Raw genomic sequence first — 15,555 nt, 5'->3', positions numbered from 1 at the left:
AATGGTAAGAGCTAAGTCATAAATACAGGAAAGCATAGACCTTATATTTGCTGCAATAAGTAATCCAGGTCATTTGTTCAGAGACATCTGTTATGGAAGGAAGTAGAAGGAAGATAATGTTTAATTGATGGAATAGCATTAGTCTGTCAAGAGCCAAGTTAAAAAAGCAGAACTTATTACTTATATTTCATAGACAAGAAGGATATTTTTATAGCCTTGAGCTCAGAAGTGATATGACCAGATTTCAACATAAAGAAGATTAGATTAGTTGTTATTGAGAATAGCTCATAAAAGGCAGAAACAGGTGGAAATAACTTTGTTGTTGTTCAGGTTTTTTTTAGCAGTGTCTAGTGCTTCAGGACCCTGTTAAGTTAATTTTGTTTGTTTGTTTTTTGCCAATGTACTGGATTCAGTTATTATTTCCTTATCCAGCTCATTTTATAGATGAGGAAATTGAAACAAACAGGATTAAGTGATTTGCTCAGAATATCATAGCTAATGTGAAATAAGGAACATGAGATTTCCTGATTCCAGATCTTATACTGGCTCCATTGAACCACTTAGTTGTCTAGGTGAGAACTGTTATTGTTTAGTAGTTTTTCATGGCCAACTTTCTGTGCTCCCCTTTTTGCAGTTTGCTTGCCTAAGATACTGGAGTGGTTTGCTGTTTCCTTTTCCAGGTCATTTTACAATTCAGAAAAATTGTGGAAAGAAAAGTATTACTCAGAGTAGTGTATCTTATCTATAAATCACAAATCCATTGGAATACTGGAGTATGTTAGAATAATAAGTTTTAATGCAAAAGTTATTTGGCAAAATCTTAATTTTGATATGGTTTTCAATGTCAGTCTTTCATCTGCATTAATCTTAGAATTTTTTACCTATTTCATAGTATTATTATAACAAAAAAGAACTTTTAAATACTTCAATTAAACCCTAAATTCAAGTCATCATGACATAGTAGAAATCCAGTGGTTAGTGAATTCAGTCAGGAGACCTAGGATATTCTGGCTCTGTCACTAACAAGCTGTTAGCTTTCAGTATTATGTTTTGGTTCTTTTTATTAACGTTTCTTCATTTTTTAAAGAAGGGATTAGATTAAAAATCAGAATATTTGACTGGAGAGAACTGCTTTAGATATGGTCTTGTCTTAATTCATCATTTAAAAGATGATAACTTTTTACATTCTGAAAAATTATGATTCTAAAATTTTATTTCTATATAAAACCTTTCCAATTTATATAGGTGCCATCTATGTATGTTTTATCTCTTTTATTTTAATGTTTAACTTTAATGTATTTGCAATAGGGTTGATGATTTTAGCATGTATTTTTAACTTTTTATGGTACCTATCTCATCTCTGCTTTTAATAGCTCAAAGTCACTTAATGAACAGAATTTCAAGATGATGTTGAGACTAGCATTTGTTGGTTCCTATATTTAGCTACTGTATTTATAAGGGTGGATAAGAGAAGGAGAATTAAAATGTACTTAAAACAAGGCAAATCTTACTTAAAAAAAAGTCATATTATTATAGGGGCATGCCAGTATCATTACTAAGGTCGCTCAAAACTGAAGGAATTTTCTGGTGATTTTGGAAGGATTATTGTGGTGGAAGATAGCTCTTAGGGAGAGTAAAAGAAAAAAAAGAAATAGGCACGGTTGGCACCCTAAGAAAAATATTGTGATGGTTGCATTGTCTTTGGTGCCCACTGTCTCACATTTCAGTATCCTTTTCTCTCAGTGTAAGATCTCTCCAACCTCTCACTTCCAGCACGTGGGCTTTGAATGTTATTCAGAATCTTTGCTCAAAACTGTTGTGTATCCAGTTGTTCTATTCAATTACAATCAACATTTATTGTGATTTTATTTTAAGTTTTGAATTATTTGTTTCACATTCAAATATGTAGAATGAAGGTAGGCAAGATAGAGAAAGGAACAGTATGCATGTGTCCATTGGTATTCTCAAAATGTGAAGAGAATTCAAGGAAAATTTTCAATATGTGAAGTGGATACATTGTAATGAATTTATGGACAATGGCATAGGGCAAGCAGATATGAATGATTTGCAATCTGTACTGGAAAGAAAACCCTCAAATGTATACACAGAGCAATGCTACAAATCCAGAGTTCCACTTCAAAGATAGGAATTTTAACTGATTCCCTTAAAATGAAAAAAAAAAAGCGAGACAAACATATTATGCATGTTGAGTTCAATAGGATTTGAATAACAATTGAAAATAAGGCCAATTTATTTAAAACTCATTTTTGCAGATTTTTTACATAATCAATTCTTAAAGCTATTTTTGTTTTTACCAGTATATTCAGCTAGTTTCAAGCCAGATATATTTGTATAAAATTTTTGTATATGTAAATATACATATATAAATATTAGAATTTGTCTGAGACATAAAAAAGTTTAATTTATTTGCTCTGATTCACATAGTATCAGACATGATTTGAACCCAGGTATCTCTTATTCCCAGTGTGGTACTCTATCTATTAATTAATAATAATATCTAGTTTCCACATAGAACTTGTATAGTTCTCTATCTTTACATATAGGCAGCTACTTAGCATGGTAGATAGAGTGGCTAATTTTGGAATTGGGAAGACCTGAATTCTAATTTGACTTCATACATTCATTAGACATGAGACTGGACAAGTCACTTAATGCTGCTTGCTTGTACTGGTGACACAATTTTTTTTTTAAAGCAGAAGATCAAGGAGCTGTGGCTTTGTGATGCTTACAGAGGCCTGCACACAATAACCTTTTGGAACTCTTAAATCTTACTCTTAAACTGGCTCTAGTGATAATTGCCAAATTTACCCTCAGGGGAGCATATAGCACTATCTAGATATGGAAATATGACAGTATGCCATTGGATATCTACAACAGAGTGTGTGTAGTGTGTGTGTGTGTGTGTGTGTGTGTGTGTGTATGTGTGTGTGTATGTGTGTGTATGTTTTGAGGTTGTGACATTTTTTTCTTAGTTCCTCTTTCAATTTCCTCTGATCTTTAAAAAGATTTCATAATAGAAAAAGCAGTGGTAGCCATCCCCTTATAAATTATATCTCCCCTACATTATAGATTTTTCCAGATTGAACTCAGCAGAAAAAAAAATTATATGATATCAGAGAAAAAAGTAATATGTAATTGATGGATTTGATGTATGGAAACACTATGGGGAACAGTTTTGTACTGCATTATTATTTGCACCTATCCTAGAAATTTAAAGAATGCTGATCAGTAATTTGATACATGTCAAATTCACTTGAAACTATCTAACAAACAAAATAAAAGAGACATAACACACTGTCATATTTTAAATTTTGTAATAATGCAACCAGCAGACATGTACTTTTTCACAAACTATTTTGCATACCCAATGAATCAGCTATTACAGTTAGTCAACAAAAAGTTAATAAGGACCAACCTCCTATGTTCTAGACATTGTGTCAAGCCTTTGGAATACTAAAAGATAAAAGATGGTTTCAAAACACTTTCAAGGAGCTTACAGTCTAAAGGGGAGTCACAGAAGACATTCATGCAGAACATACTGATTTAGATTTATATAGTGCTTTGAAATTCACAAAACATTTTATGTTTTGATCCTAGAAACAACCCTATAAGGTAGGTGATGCTCAAATATCATTCTTTCTATTTTACCGATCAAACTCATGTAGTAGTAGAGCCAGGGCTTGGCTCCGCTCAGTTCAACTTAGCTACATGAAGTAGATATCACTGACCCCAGCAGCCTGGAATTTCTCTCTTCAGACCCCGTTGTCAAAATTTCAAACTGGCACAAATTGATACCTGAAGGGGAAAAAGATCCATTTCTGCACTGTTCTACCTCCACTGACATTTGCATATGTTACAGTGTTCCTCCTCACCTTGTTAGACTTTCAGGTCCTTTATGAGTAAAGTTGAAATCTTAGATTCTGTTACTTTGTAGTTATTTGCCACTTGCTAGGGAATATATGTGGATAAAGTGAAAACCTGTTTGGGATATGCCCAAACTCAGGGATCCGTGGGATTTATTAGAACCTCTGTTGATTCTCCATCATTCTAGAGGAGAGAGGATGCTGAATTTTTTTCACGATTTTGCCTCACTCCCATAGATATGATGTCATCTTGGTAGTGGTCAACACTTTGATCAAAATGGATGATGTTCTCTTCTATGCAAGTGTTCCAAAATGGATACCTCTTATTTTTTCCTTAAATTACATTTTTTTAGCTTCCATGGCTTCTTCTATCTCTTTATGATCAGAATATAGAATTCATCTCCAATTTTTTCACAACAATATAGATAAAATTCACATATGCATATCATTTCATATCATATCACATATCTGTAGTCCATCAGATTCTCACTAAAATAGGAAGTCAAGACAATTGATTTTCTGGGTAGGAAGGTAGCAACTGCTGTCAGTAATCCTAATGAGAACACTAGGTTCTCATTACTCTGAGCATGACTGTAGAAGTGGACAACAGAAGGGAAAGACTAGTCATCTAGGCTTATATTTTGTACTGAGATGATGGAGCAATGTGTTTTGTAAGGAAGGGGAATAAGAGTGACAAAGACCTCTCTGTGACTGTAATTCTGCTCTAGGGAGTCTGGTTAATGGGGTAGCTTTCTCTGGAAACCTGTGTTGTAGCCCTTTTGTACGTGTCCCTTGGGAAAATATTGCCTACTGGGTTATGTTCTAAGTTGCGAAAAGTCTTAAATACATAATAGATCAAGGGACTGGGCAATGAGGTCTGTGTCACTAGGTCAGTGATGGCTATGTTCATAAGAAATGCATTGTGAACTTTACCTTGTGCTTTAGGGGATGACTGTGTCAAAAATTGCTGGATCCTGGTAGACAGTGATCTCAACAGAGTACAGTAACTGGATGAACAGCCAGTAGACAATACACTGTCTAAACAGTGTCTAAACACTATGTAAGGTATTGTACATTAGGAACATTATAATGTATTGCAAAGAGTACTATTTGAAGTCAGAAGACATGGGCTCAAATTTTACTTTTGCCACTTATACTTATGTAACTTTAGCCTAGATATTTCACTTTGGGGGCTTGTTTCTTCACCCTAAAATTATAAGATTGGAATAAATCAGGGTTCTTTACATTTTTGTGAGGTCAATCCCTTTGGCAGGCTATGGAAACCTATGGATATCTTCTCAGAACAATATTTCAAGTGTATAAATTAAAATATACCAAATTATTAAAAAATAGTATTTAATGATATAATTACCATTTAAAAAAATTGTAAACTCCCTGAAATTTGTCCATGAACCTAGGGATAGAGAGAATACATGAATACCATGTGGATTATTTCTAAAATCCCTTCCAGCCCTAAATCATATATTCCTGTCCCTCTAAGATCTCTCTGCTGCCATGATGGAATTCTGCCTAGTGAGCTCACTTTGATCACTGATAAAAAAAATGTTCTTTTCAACAAACTAAAGTTTTTACCCCAACTTATCTTCACATTTACACTTTTCATTCCAATTATATTTATTTAAAGTATATATATATATATATATATTAGTCAAGCCAACTTGTAACACAGAGTAGAGGCCACAGGGACCCTGTTCCTAGGAGGGTGATAGACATCACACCCTTTGAAACATTCAATAACATTTATTAGCACTTATTGAATCCCAACTAATTACATACAAGCAAGAGATTTATGTTAACAGGATACCATAGACTCTTTTTTTTTCCACCATAGACTCTTAAAGGTGATAAAGTCATACCAAGTACCTGATAAACTAGTCAGAATAGGAGTTTGAGAAACCAACATGGAAACTCATACATATACTGCATGCCTACCCTAGGATAGGCCAAATGTTTCCCATGGATATTCCACTAAACTATAGCCTTGAACCTTGGGGAATAATTATAAGAAGTGGGAAGATTAGTTGTGTTGCCTTTATTTGAGTTGGGGTACATGTGAAGTATGTTATCTTCATAAAAGGATGCTGCTTCAAAATCACTTTTGTAATATTATTTGTTTACTACACCATTTTTAATTAAATAATTGGGACTATGATTTTATTAATGCTGCTCTGGAACTTACTTTGCTAGCCCAAGTCAGATGCTTCTCTGGAACTTACTTTGCTAGCCCAAGTCAGAACTTTGCAACTTAAAATTTTAAATAGTTGCTTAGAGCATTGAGAATTAATTGCTTAGGGTCATAAGACACTATGTATCTGGGTAAAACTTTAACCTAGATCATCTTAGCTCAGAGACTCTATGACCTATTCTATATTATCTCAAAATTTTCTGTAATACAAACCATTATTAATTAAAGCTCTATTCTATTCTTACTGACCTTATTTGATGCTTTATCTCCCTTATTCTCCATTCCCCAATCCCCTCTAGATTTTGAATCCATTACCCTTGAACATATATCACATTTTTCATTCTAGTTCACTCAGTCTCATTTCTGGAAAATTGCTACTAGTTTCAGTCATTCTTGGATTATTAACTTTTGTTCTTATTGAGTTCTGGAATGGGGTACTTAGACTTGGATCACTCTCATTTCTGCAGACATTCTCTTTTCCCACTTGTTAATCACCTGTTAATCCCCAGTCTTGCTAACCTATATCTTAGAATTTATCCTCTTCAAATAGCACTGATACACCAGAAAACTGATTCTTAACATGCTGGGCCATAAATTCCTAACTGAATTTTGTCTCAATATAAATCTTTTATGTGAACTTTTTAAAAACACTTTTCAGAGTTAATCTATTCTTGCTCAGTTATGAAAATGAAAGTATTAATACATTTCAGAAGCAGGTTGCATACTCCTTACACATTTAAATTTGATTCAGTATTTATTAATTTCCTATTATGTACCTAAGAAGCTATTGCACTAGGTACTGGGGATAGAAGACTCAAATGAAAAAATCCACTTACATTCTTTTGTGAATGGGAGGGTGAGGTGCATTATGTTCACAGATTAATTATAGCACAAGAAAAAATTGTGGAAACTGAGAGCACTGACAACTGGAGTAGATATGGGAAGAATTGAGGAGAGTTGAAGGAAAAAACAAGGATGCTAGAAATGAGGAGGGAGTCCATTTCAGGCATGGAGAACCATTTGTGTTAATGTACAGAGGTGGGAGATTTAGGGTTGATTGAGGAAAGACTAAATCAGCTCATTTTCTCTGTTGTAAAGAATTTGTAGCTTCCTTTAAATCTTCCTCACAGGAAGTCTTCCATAATCCTATTTAATTTTAGTGATTTTCCTTTGTCAGTCATTTCCTATTTAACTTGTATAGTTTGTTTGTATGGATTTCTTTGTGTTCTCCCCTCCATTAGACTGTGAATTCCTTAAGAGTTGGCACTGTTTCATACCTTTTTTTTTTTTTTTTGTATTCCCAGTACTTAACACATTGCCTGGTACCTCGTAGGTGCTTTAATACATGTTTATTGAATTATCAAATTGAATTGTGAAATGGAGTAGCATTAAATGTGGCTGAAAAGGTAAATGGAATGGGTATGTGGAGATACTTAAATGCCAGGTTAATAACTTTACTGATGGAGGAGCAAATGGCATAGTATTTAAGTGAAGGTCTATAATTCAAGAAAGTCTGAATTTGAATCTTGACCCAGACATTTGGGACCAGTGTGATTTTGAGTAAATTATTTTACTTTTACAAGATTCATTTTCTGCATCTGTAAAATGGGAACAATAATACTTGAATTTAAAGTCTAATGAGGTAATATATATTAGCCATTTTGTAAATTTTCAAGAACTATAGAAATGCCAGTTATAACTCTTAAATGCCTAATTCAGAAGACTGAGAAGCCACTCTCTAATTTAAAGAGGAGAATGATAAGATCAATCCCATTCTTTTAAAACTGTATAAATAAAATACTTTATCTGGTTAAGGGGCTATTTTATTTTATAAACAAATTTAGAATTGGTAAAATTTTCATAAAGCAAACAATTAGACATTTTGAAGTATTCCTGAACCTATAAGATTAGAACACATATTATTTGATACTTGAAAGAAATCTTTTATATTTTGAGAGATTCAGTTTCAATATAAATCAATTCATAAACATTTTTAAAATACCAATGTACCAGGCACCATGCTAAGTGCTTGTTTATGCCCAATGCCATAATATTTTCCAATTTCCTTAGTTTTGTTAAAACATTGCCTATGCTATTTGAGGTAATTGATTCTTTGTCTAAATTGTAATTGACTAAATTAATGGGACCCCTAAATGGCACTGGAAGACTAAATGTGTGTGTGTGTGTGCATGTGTGTGTGTGTGTGTGTGTGTGTGTATGTGTGTGCATGGTGAACAAATGCATGCACCCATAGACATAAAACCTGAAAGATTTACAAAGATTTGTAAGGTAACCTTTGTTGTGTCATCTGTGGAGGTGTTAACAAAAGCAAATTTATTGCAGGCTTGGAAAGGTCTTAAATGACCTTTCAACTCTTCTAAAATGACAAAAGAAGAAGCAAGTGAAGGAATTCTTAGGTAGAGAGGAACTGTTAAACAATTGCTAGTGTTATAAAATCATTGTTATCATAGGTACAAAGAGGAGACTACTTAATTGGGCTACTTCCAAAGATAATGCTACTGCATATTGTAAAACAACACTTTACAAAAAATAATTCTATTAAAATAGTCTTTAGATATCTAACTAGTATTAATCTCCTTTGATTTTGGGGAAAATAGTATTTTCATGAATAGCTTCAAAATTTGACATTTAGTGCAAGGGTAAGAGTCCACTTTATCCCAGCAGATCAGAGAAGACCCAGATTTCTCAATGAATCAGTCATTGAGTCACGTTATAAAGTAGGGACAAAAAATTCCTAGATATTATTACTAACTCATTCAAAGACATAAACTAGATATTAAAACTTCTTAAATTATTTGGATTGTGAAATGCTTTGAGATGACTGCAGAGTCCTTGAAAGGGATTGATTGTGGGAGTGGAGGATGAAAAGAGAAAAAATGAAAAAATCTCCCTCCCTATCCCACATTCTAGAAGAAAATCTTGAGGCCTTCAAAAGCCACAAATAGTATTTATTAAGCAGCTACTATGTGTCAAACATTGTGCTAAATCCTGAGGGTACAAAGAAAGTAAAAACAACCCTCATCCATCCAAATCATCAAAGGAAAAATTACTCCCTGCTCTCAAGGAGCTTATAACCTAATGAGGCGGATACATACAAACAAGATAAACAGAGTGTCCCAAAGGTCTTAGTGCAGTTTTATGTTTTAATACCTTTAAAATTTAGTAGCTTAATACTGCATAAGTTGCTTTGGGTACACCCATCGTGTGTAAGAGATACTTTATAATATAATCTCAGAAGAAAGCAAAAAGATTAGGGGAAAAAAAAAACTTTTTGCAGAAGATAGAATTTCAGCTTTTTACTTGAAGGAAGCCAGGAAAGCCAATAAATGTAGAACGATGATAGAGAGAATTCAAGGTGAAAAGGAGGCCAGTTCCATTGAATAACAGAACATGTGGGGAAAGGAGAAAGGTGCAAGAAGATTGGACAAGTGGTAAGGAGAAATTACAAAGAGCTTTAAAAACCAAACAAAATTTTATATTTGATCTTTAAAAACCAAACAAGATTTTATATTTGATCCTAGATATGAAGGGCAGCCAGTGTGTGTGTGTGTGTATGTGTGTGTGTGTGTGTGTGTGTGTGTGTGTGTGTGATGACTTTAAAAAGATCACTCTGATACCAGAGCTGCCTTGGAATAGGAGAGAATTGAGGCAGGGAGACCAAGATCACCCTAAAGAGACACAAGAGTGCAGAAATAAAACAATGAGGGATTGCATCATCGTGGTGGCAGTTTCAGAAAAAGAGAAAGGACCATGTAAGAAACATATTACAACAAGACTTAACAACTGAGAAATGAGAGCGCATAAGGACTTGAGGAAGACACTTAGATTTCATTCCTAGGTAACTCTGGAGGGTGATAGTAGTACTCTCACAATAACACAGAAATTAGAAGGAGGGTATATTGATCATCCTGCCATTTAGGGGAGGGGGTGGGGGAAAGGAAGGGAAAAATTGGAACAAAAGCTTTGGCAATTGTCAAATCTATAAAATTAACCATACATGTAACTTGTAAATAAAAAGCTATGAAAAAAAGTTTAAAAAAAAAAAGGAGGGGAGAATTTGGGAGGAAAGATAATGAGTCCAGTTTTGGATGTATAGAATTTAAGATATCTGTGGGATCCAGTTTGAGATGTCCAGTAAGCAAATGAGGGTGAAATTCTGGATATCAGCAGAGATGTTAGGACTGAATAAGTAGATAAATAAAATATCAGAAATTTTGGACTTCTGAACACAGGATTATAGCATCATATGACAATAGGGTTAGAATCAGAAATGATCTTAGGGTCTAAAAAGTCACCCCTTGCCTCATTACCTTATTTCACCTTTTAGAATTTTTTGTTTATTTTATTTTAGGTTTAAAAAAGTGATGGTTTCAGTGAAACTGCACATCTATTATATACTCCTTTTAAATATATAATAACATTATCATATGGATTTCTTCCCTCCCAAAATGGGTACCAGTAGGCTCAAATTTATTTGTGTGTGTGTCTATCTCTTTCTCTCTGTCTCTGGCTTTCATTCTCTCTATATTTTTATTTATCACTTCTTTCTCTCGATGCAGGTTCCTTCATATGTTCTTTGTGGTTAATTTTACAAACAAGTAAACTGAAGGCTGAGAAAAGTTTATTGACTTGTAAAGAGTCCATACAGCTTGTAACTGAGAAAGGATTCAAACTCAGGTTCCAGACTTCAAGCCTGGCACTTTATCATATGCCATAGCAGTGGCTGATGGGAGCAAAACTCAAAATAAATACTGAGGAAAGATAGTTTCAAACTAAAAGAATCCATCAGAAAATCATATCTATGAAAAACTTTATGAGGACTCTATCAAGTTACAAAAATGATTCCCAATAATTAGGAACTGTCCACTTTTCTCAGAAGTCTTTATTGAAAGGTGTATCTCACACTTTAAAGGAATGTTTGTGTTTTACAATATTTATTTAGTAAATGCTTCTAAGTCAAAGCTAATGAGCTCTATCTGATTAGTTACTATAAACTGATAGTTAATAAAAAGCAAACTGGTGAAGTTACTGAGGAAAAGTACCAGAAAAATCATTTCCCAGTCCTTTGGATTACCCTCTGAACTCTTAGAGTGAGAAATAGAAGTCAGTTCCTGGGGACCCAGCTCACCAGTTCCAGTAGAAAGTAAGTGAGTGAGTCCAGAAGCTGTACTACACTAACAAATTTACTATTAGTCTATTTGTGCTTTATAGACATTTTCACTTATTCATTTTCTTTTTAATTTAATGAGAGTAAGTTAAATGATGGATTGTGTAATATTAATGGAAAACTGTCCTTTGTTCTTGTTGCTTATAGTTGTGGAAAGAATAAATTAGTAATGAGAACAAATTTAAACAAATTTAGTGATACTGAACCACTCATCTAAACATCAGCTAAATTATTTAGCAATTTTTGGATTTAAGTGAGTCTTCATTATGTTTTCAGTTCAATTCAATTTAATACACATTTTAATAAACCTTTAATACACATTTAATATATATCCTATTACATACAGAGTATTGTGCTAGTTGCTAGGGATACAAAAACAAAACATTATCTTCAAGGATAAACATTTAAATAAAATCATTCATTTTTCTGCCTGTAAATTGAATAGACAAAACATAAATACTCTGATTGGTTTCCTGTTTAAGACTGGATAGGTTCTAGATAAATTCTAACTTCCTTTGGCAAGGTGATTTAGTAGATTAAGCACTGGACCTGTGACAAGAAGTCCTGAGTTCAAATATAACCTCAGGTTCTTACTCGTTGTATGCTTCTGGGCACGTTAACATTTATCTGCCTCAGTTTCCTCGTATGTAAAATTAGGATAATAATTACAACTATCCCCCAAAGGCTATAGAAAGTACAAGTTGAGGTAATATTTGCAAAATGCTTAATAAACCTTTTAGAAATGCTAGCTATTTTTAATTGCTATTATTATTTCAGTTCTAACTATCTAGGTGTAGGGATGGGTAGCAATTACTAGTGGTAGGATTTAGAAAAAAAAGTTAACAGTGATGTTTGCTGTAGGGTGTGATATTCAGCTCAGTTATATCCCTCATTCCAATATAGCTACTTATCAGTTACATAATCACACAAAATCACATTGGGAAGGCTACATGGTATTACCCATAATTGAATAAAAATCCCTTTTTACCATATATTCATTATTGTCTTAAGACTTTTGCTTGGAAATTTCCAATCCAGGGAAATCTATTCCTTCCTGAGACAACTCAATCCCACATCTAGTTAGCAAATTCTTAGGAAATGCTTAACATCAGGGCTAAATCTGAACTTTTTGACTTCTGTGATATCGTTCCCCATATGAAACAAATGGAACAATTCCAGTCCCTTTTTCCATCTGACAGCCCTTCAAATACTTGAATGTGATTTCAATATTAATATGTGACAAATAATATCAAGTTCCTTCCTCTCTCTTTGCCTTCCTACTCCAGTTTCTCTTTAATCATCTCTGTTTCTTTCAACTGACCCTGACATGGCAGGATATTTAGTCCATTCTGTACTAGTTTTCTTTCTTATGTGCTCTCTACTTTATCAATGGTCTGCCTAAAAAATAGTGTCTACAGCTGAATATGATCCTCCACATATAGTCTGACAAAGGAAGAGCACAAAGGAACTATTACCTCTTTAGCTTGGAACAGTGTGCTTCCCTTAATGTGTCCAAGACAAATTGATGCTTGTGTGCCTTGCCAGTCTGTTAATTAATACTGGGCTTGTGTCGCACTAAAACCACCAGATATTTTTCAGGATAAACAAAAAACCCCTAACAAACAAAAAACCTTGCTGTATAGCCATATCTCCTCTATTTTGTATTTGGGGCATTGCAACTTTCAACTCAAGTGTAAGACAATTATCCTTGTGAAATTTCATCTTATAAGTTGTATGTATCTCATTGTTCTAATCTTTTTCTTATAGTCTTTTGGATTCTGGCACACCCATCCTGCTTAGCTTTATATTATCTACAAATTTGGTAAGCATGCCATTTATGATTTTACTGAAGTCATTGTTGATGATGTTTAAAAAAAACAAAAACACAACAGGCCACGAATAGTTTCCCTGGGAAAAACTCCATTGTGTTTCCCTTTCCAACAATGCTAATGTTCTCTCTTGGCACAAGATAAGATAATGAAAATAGGTCATTTTGAGGACAAGCTTCATAGGAAATAGAAAAAATTGTGTGGATTTCACCACTAATGAGTTCTGAACTCTTCCTGGAGTCTATTCTAATGACATTTCTTCTCATCTTCTCTTTCTTCTTCTTCTCATCTATTAGGGTTTTCATTTTTATAGACCTCAATATCTGAAAGTGGAGGAGAACAATAACAACAACAACAACAATAATAAGCATTTATATAATACCTTAAGGTTTATGGAGCACTTTATACATGTTAACTCATTTGAGTCCCCAATTACCTTGTAAGGTATATGCTACTATTAGCATATTAAAAATGAAAAATAGTATCTGAGAAAAATTATGGACTTGCCCAGGTCACATGTCTAGTAAGTATCTGAAGTGAAATTCAAACTCAGGTTATCCAACAGGATTTAAACTCAGGTTATCTGACTTCAAGGGGTAGCTAGATAGATAGCATACCTAAAGTCATAAAGATCAGAGTTCAAATTCAGCTTCAGACACTTACTAGATGTGTGACTCAGGCTAGTCACTTAACCTTTAATTAATCTAGTTTCTCATCTATAAAATAGGACACATTGAAGAATGAAATGACAAACTACTTGAATATCTTTACCAATAAACTGTTGGACAAAGTTGGACTGAATGACTGAACAACAATAACTACCTGACTCCAAGCCATGTGGCTTTCTTAAATCAAAATCAAATTTTAGTTAAAACAAGGGCTCTTACCTTTAAGAAACTCTTTTCTTTTATGAAAAGTCTCAATTTTCCTTTGTTAACAAATGTCTGTTGTGCCTCCTAAAGCACAAAACACCTTTATTTTTAAAAATATCCCTATTTTAGTATACCTCCTTTATTTTTCAGGTTCTTTACTTCATGGCAAGTTAAAGGTGCATTTTGTGTGTCTGTTGTCATAATATAAATGGATCTTGACATTCAAGGTGAGTCAATGCATCACATGCATTTCCACCAGGTTTTTAGAGTCATTCTATCATTTCTTTCTTTTCAGGGGATCAGCAGCCTCTTCAGTTCTTTGAAAGTGGTGCGTCTTTTACGCCTGGGCCGTGTTGCTAGGAAATTGGACCATTATCTGGAATACGGTGCTGCTGTATTGGTGCTGTTGGTATGTGTGTTTGGACTAGTTGCTCACTGGCTAGCCTGCATTTGGTACAGTATCGGAGATTATGAAGTCATCGATGAAGTCACGAATCGCATTCAAAATGATAGCTGGCTTTACCAGTTGGCGATGAGTATTGGGACGCCTTATCAGTACAATACTAGTACAGGGGCATGGGAAGGAGGACCCAGCAAGGATTCATTGTATGTATCCTCGCTCTACTTTACCATGACAAGCCTTACCACAATAGGATTTGGAAACATAGCTCCAACCACCGATGTGGAGAAGATGTTTTCAGTGGCCATGATGATGGTTGGCTGTAAGTAGTTTAATATTTCTTTGTTAAGACCATTAATCACAGTTCTTGAAATATTAAAATAAAATCACGGGCTTTTAAGGAAATTTTAAGGCGCTCTATTGTCACCATCACTTTGTATCAGAAAAGTTGTTTTGGCTACTTTTATGCTCTGCATAGATAACGCCTGTTTACACAGAAGTGCAAAAGCAGAGAAGATGATTTCGATTCAAATTCTCCATATGCCAAGTACTTTGTGGTCCTGAGCAAATCATGTGACTTCTCAGTTTTCCCAGACAATTCTCTAAAATTATAAAATATTGGACAGTTGTTTAGGGGGTTGACAGAGTGGATTTCCTTATGGATATTGTTCTATACCCATGAAATCACAGGTCTGATAAAATTCCAACATATATAAACATAAAAATATGACATATTTACTGAAAACTATTTTTAAAATACAATATAAAAGTAGATATATGGTAAATGTTTTCGTGCTGTATAATTTAATGTAATATTTTTATAATTTTCTGTGACTTGAATGAAGAAAAGTATACATACTCATAAAATTCATAGAGGGTACAATGCTGGAAAAGAAAATGAATACATTTCTTGACAGAATTAAGATTCAGAAATAAAGTAAGGTGAAGCTCACAAGATAAATTTAATAAGGATAAATGTAGTTCTGTAGCTGTATTCAAATAATAAAGTATAGGATTGAATGTGATGAGTAGGATATGTGTTGAAAGCAATTCATATATATGTATGTATTGGTTCTAAGCAGACAGCAAGTTCAGTATGATGTGATATTTTAATGGGAGCAAATCAAAAAGTTCATGCAATCCAAGAATGTAATAATAGAAGCATTCTGTGTAGTG

The 15,555-nt window shown here is 33.7% G+C and overlaps 1 protein-coding gene across 1 annotated transcript in view; it reads left to right on the top strand.

Annotated features, from left to right (window-relative positions):
- KCNH5 (potassium voltage-gated channel subfamily H member 5) overlaps positions 1 to 15,555 on the top strand; it is a 442,192-nt gene that overhangs the window by 145,077 nt on the left and 281,560 nt on the right. Inside the window, exon 7 of the mRNA XM_031952690.1 lies at positions 14,275 to 14,701. Within this exon, the coding sequence (XP_031808550.1) occupies positions 14,275 to 14,701 (427 nt within the window). The remainder of the gene's footprint in view (positions 1 to 14,274; positions 14,702 to 15,555) is intronic.

The sequence above is a fragment of the Sarcophilus harrisii genome, chromosome 2 (assembly GCF_902635505.1).
Source record: "Sarcophilus harrisii chromosome 2, mSarHar1.11, whole genome shotgun sequence".
Taxonomy (NCBI): Eukaryota; Metazoa; Chordata; class Mammalia; order Dasyuromorphia; family Dasyuridae; genus Sarcophilus; species Sarcophilus harrisii.
The sequence above is the reverse complement of the archived record's forward strand: the minus strand, read 5'-3'. Positions and strand labels throughout refer to the sequence as shown.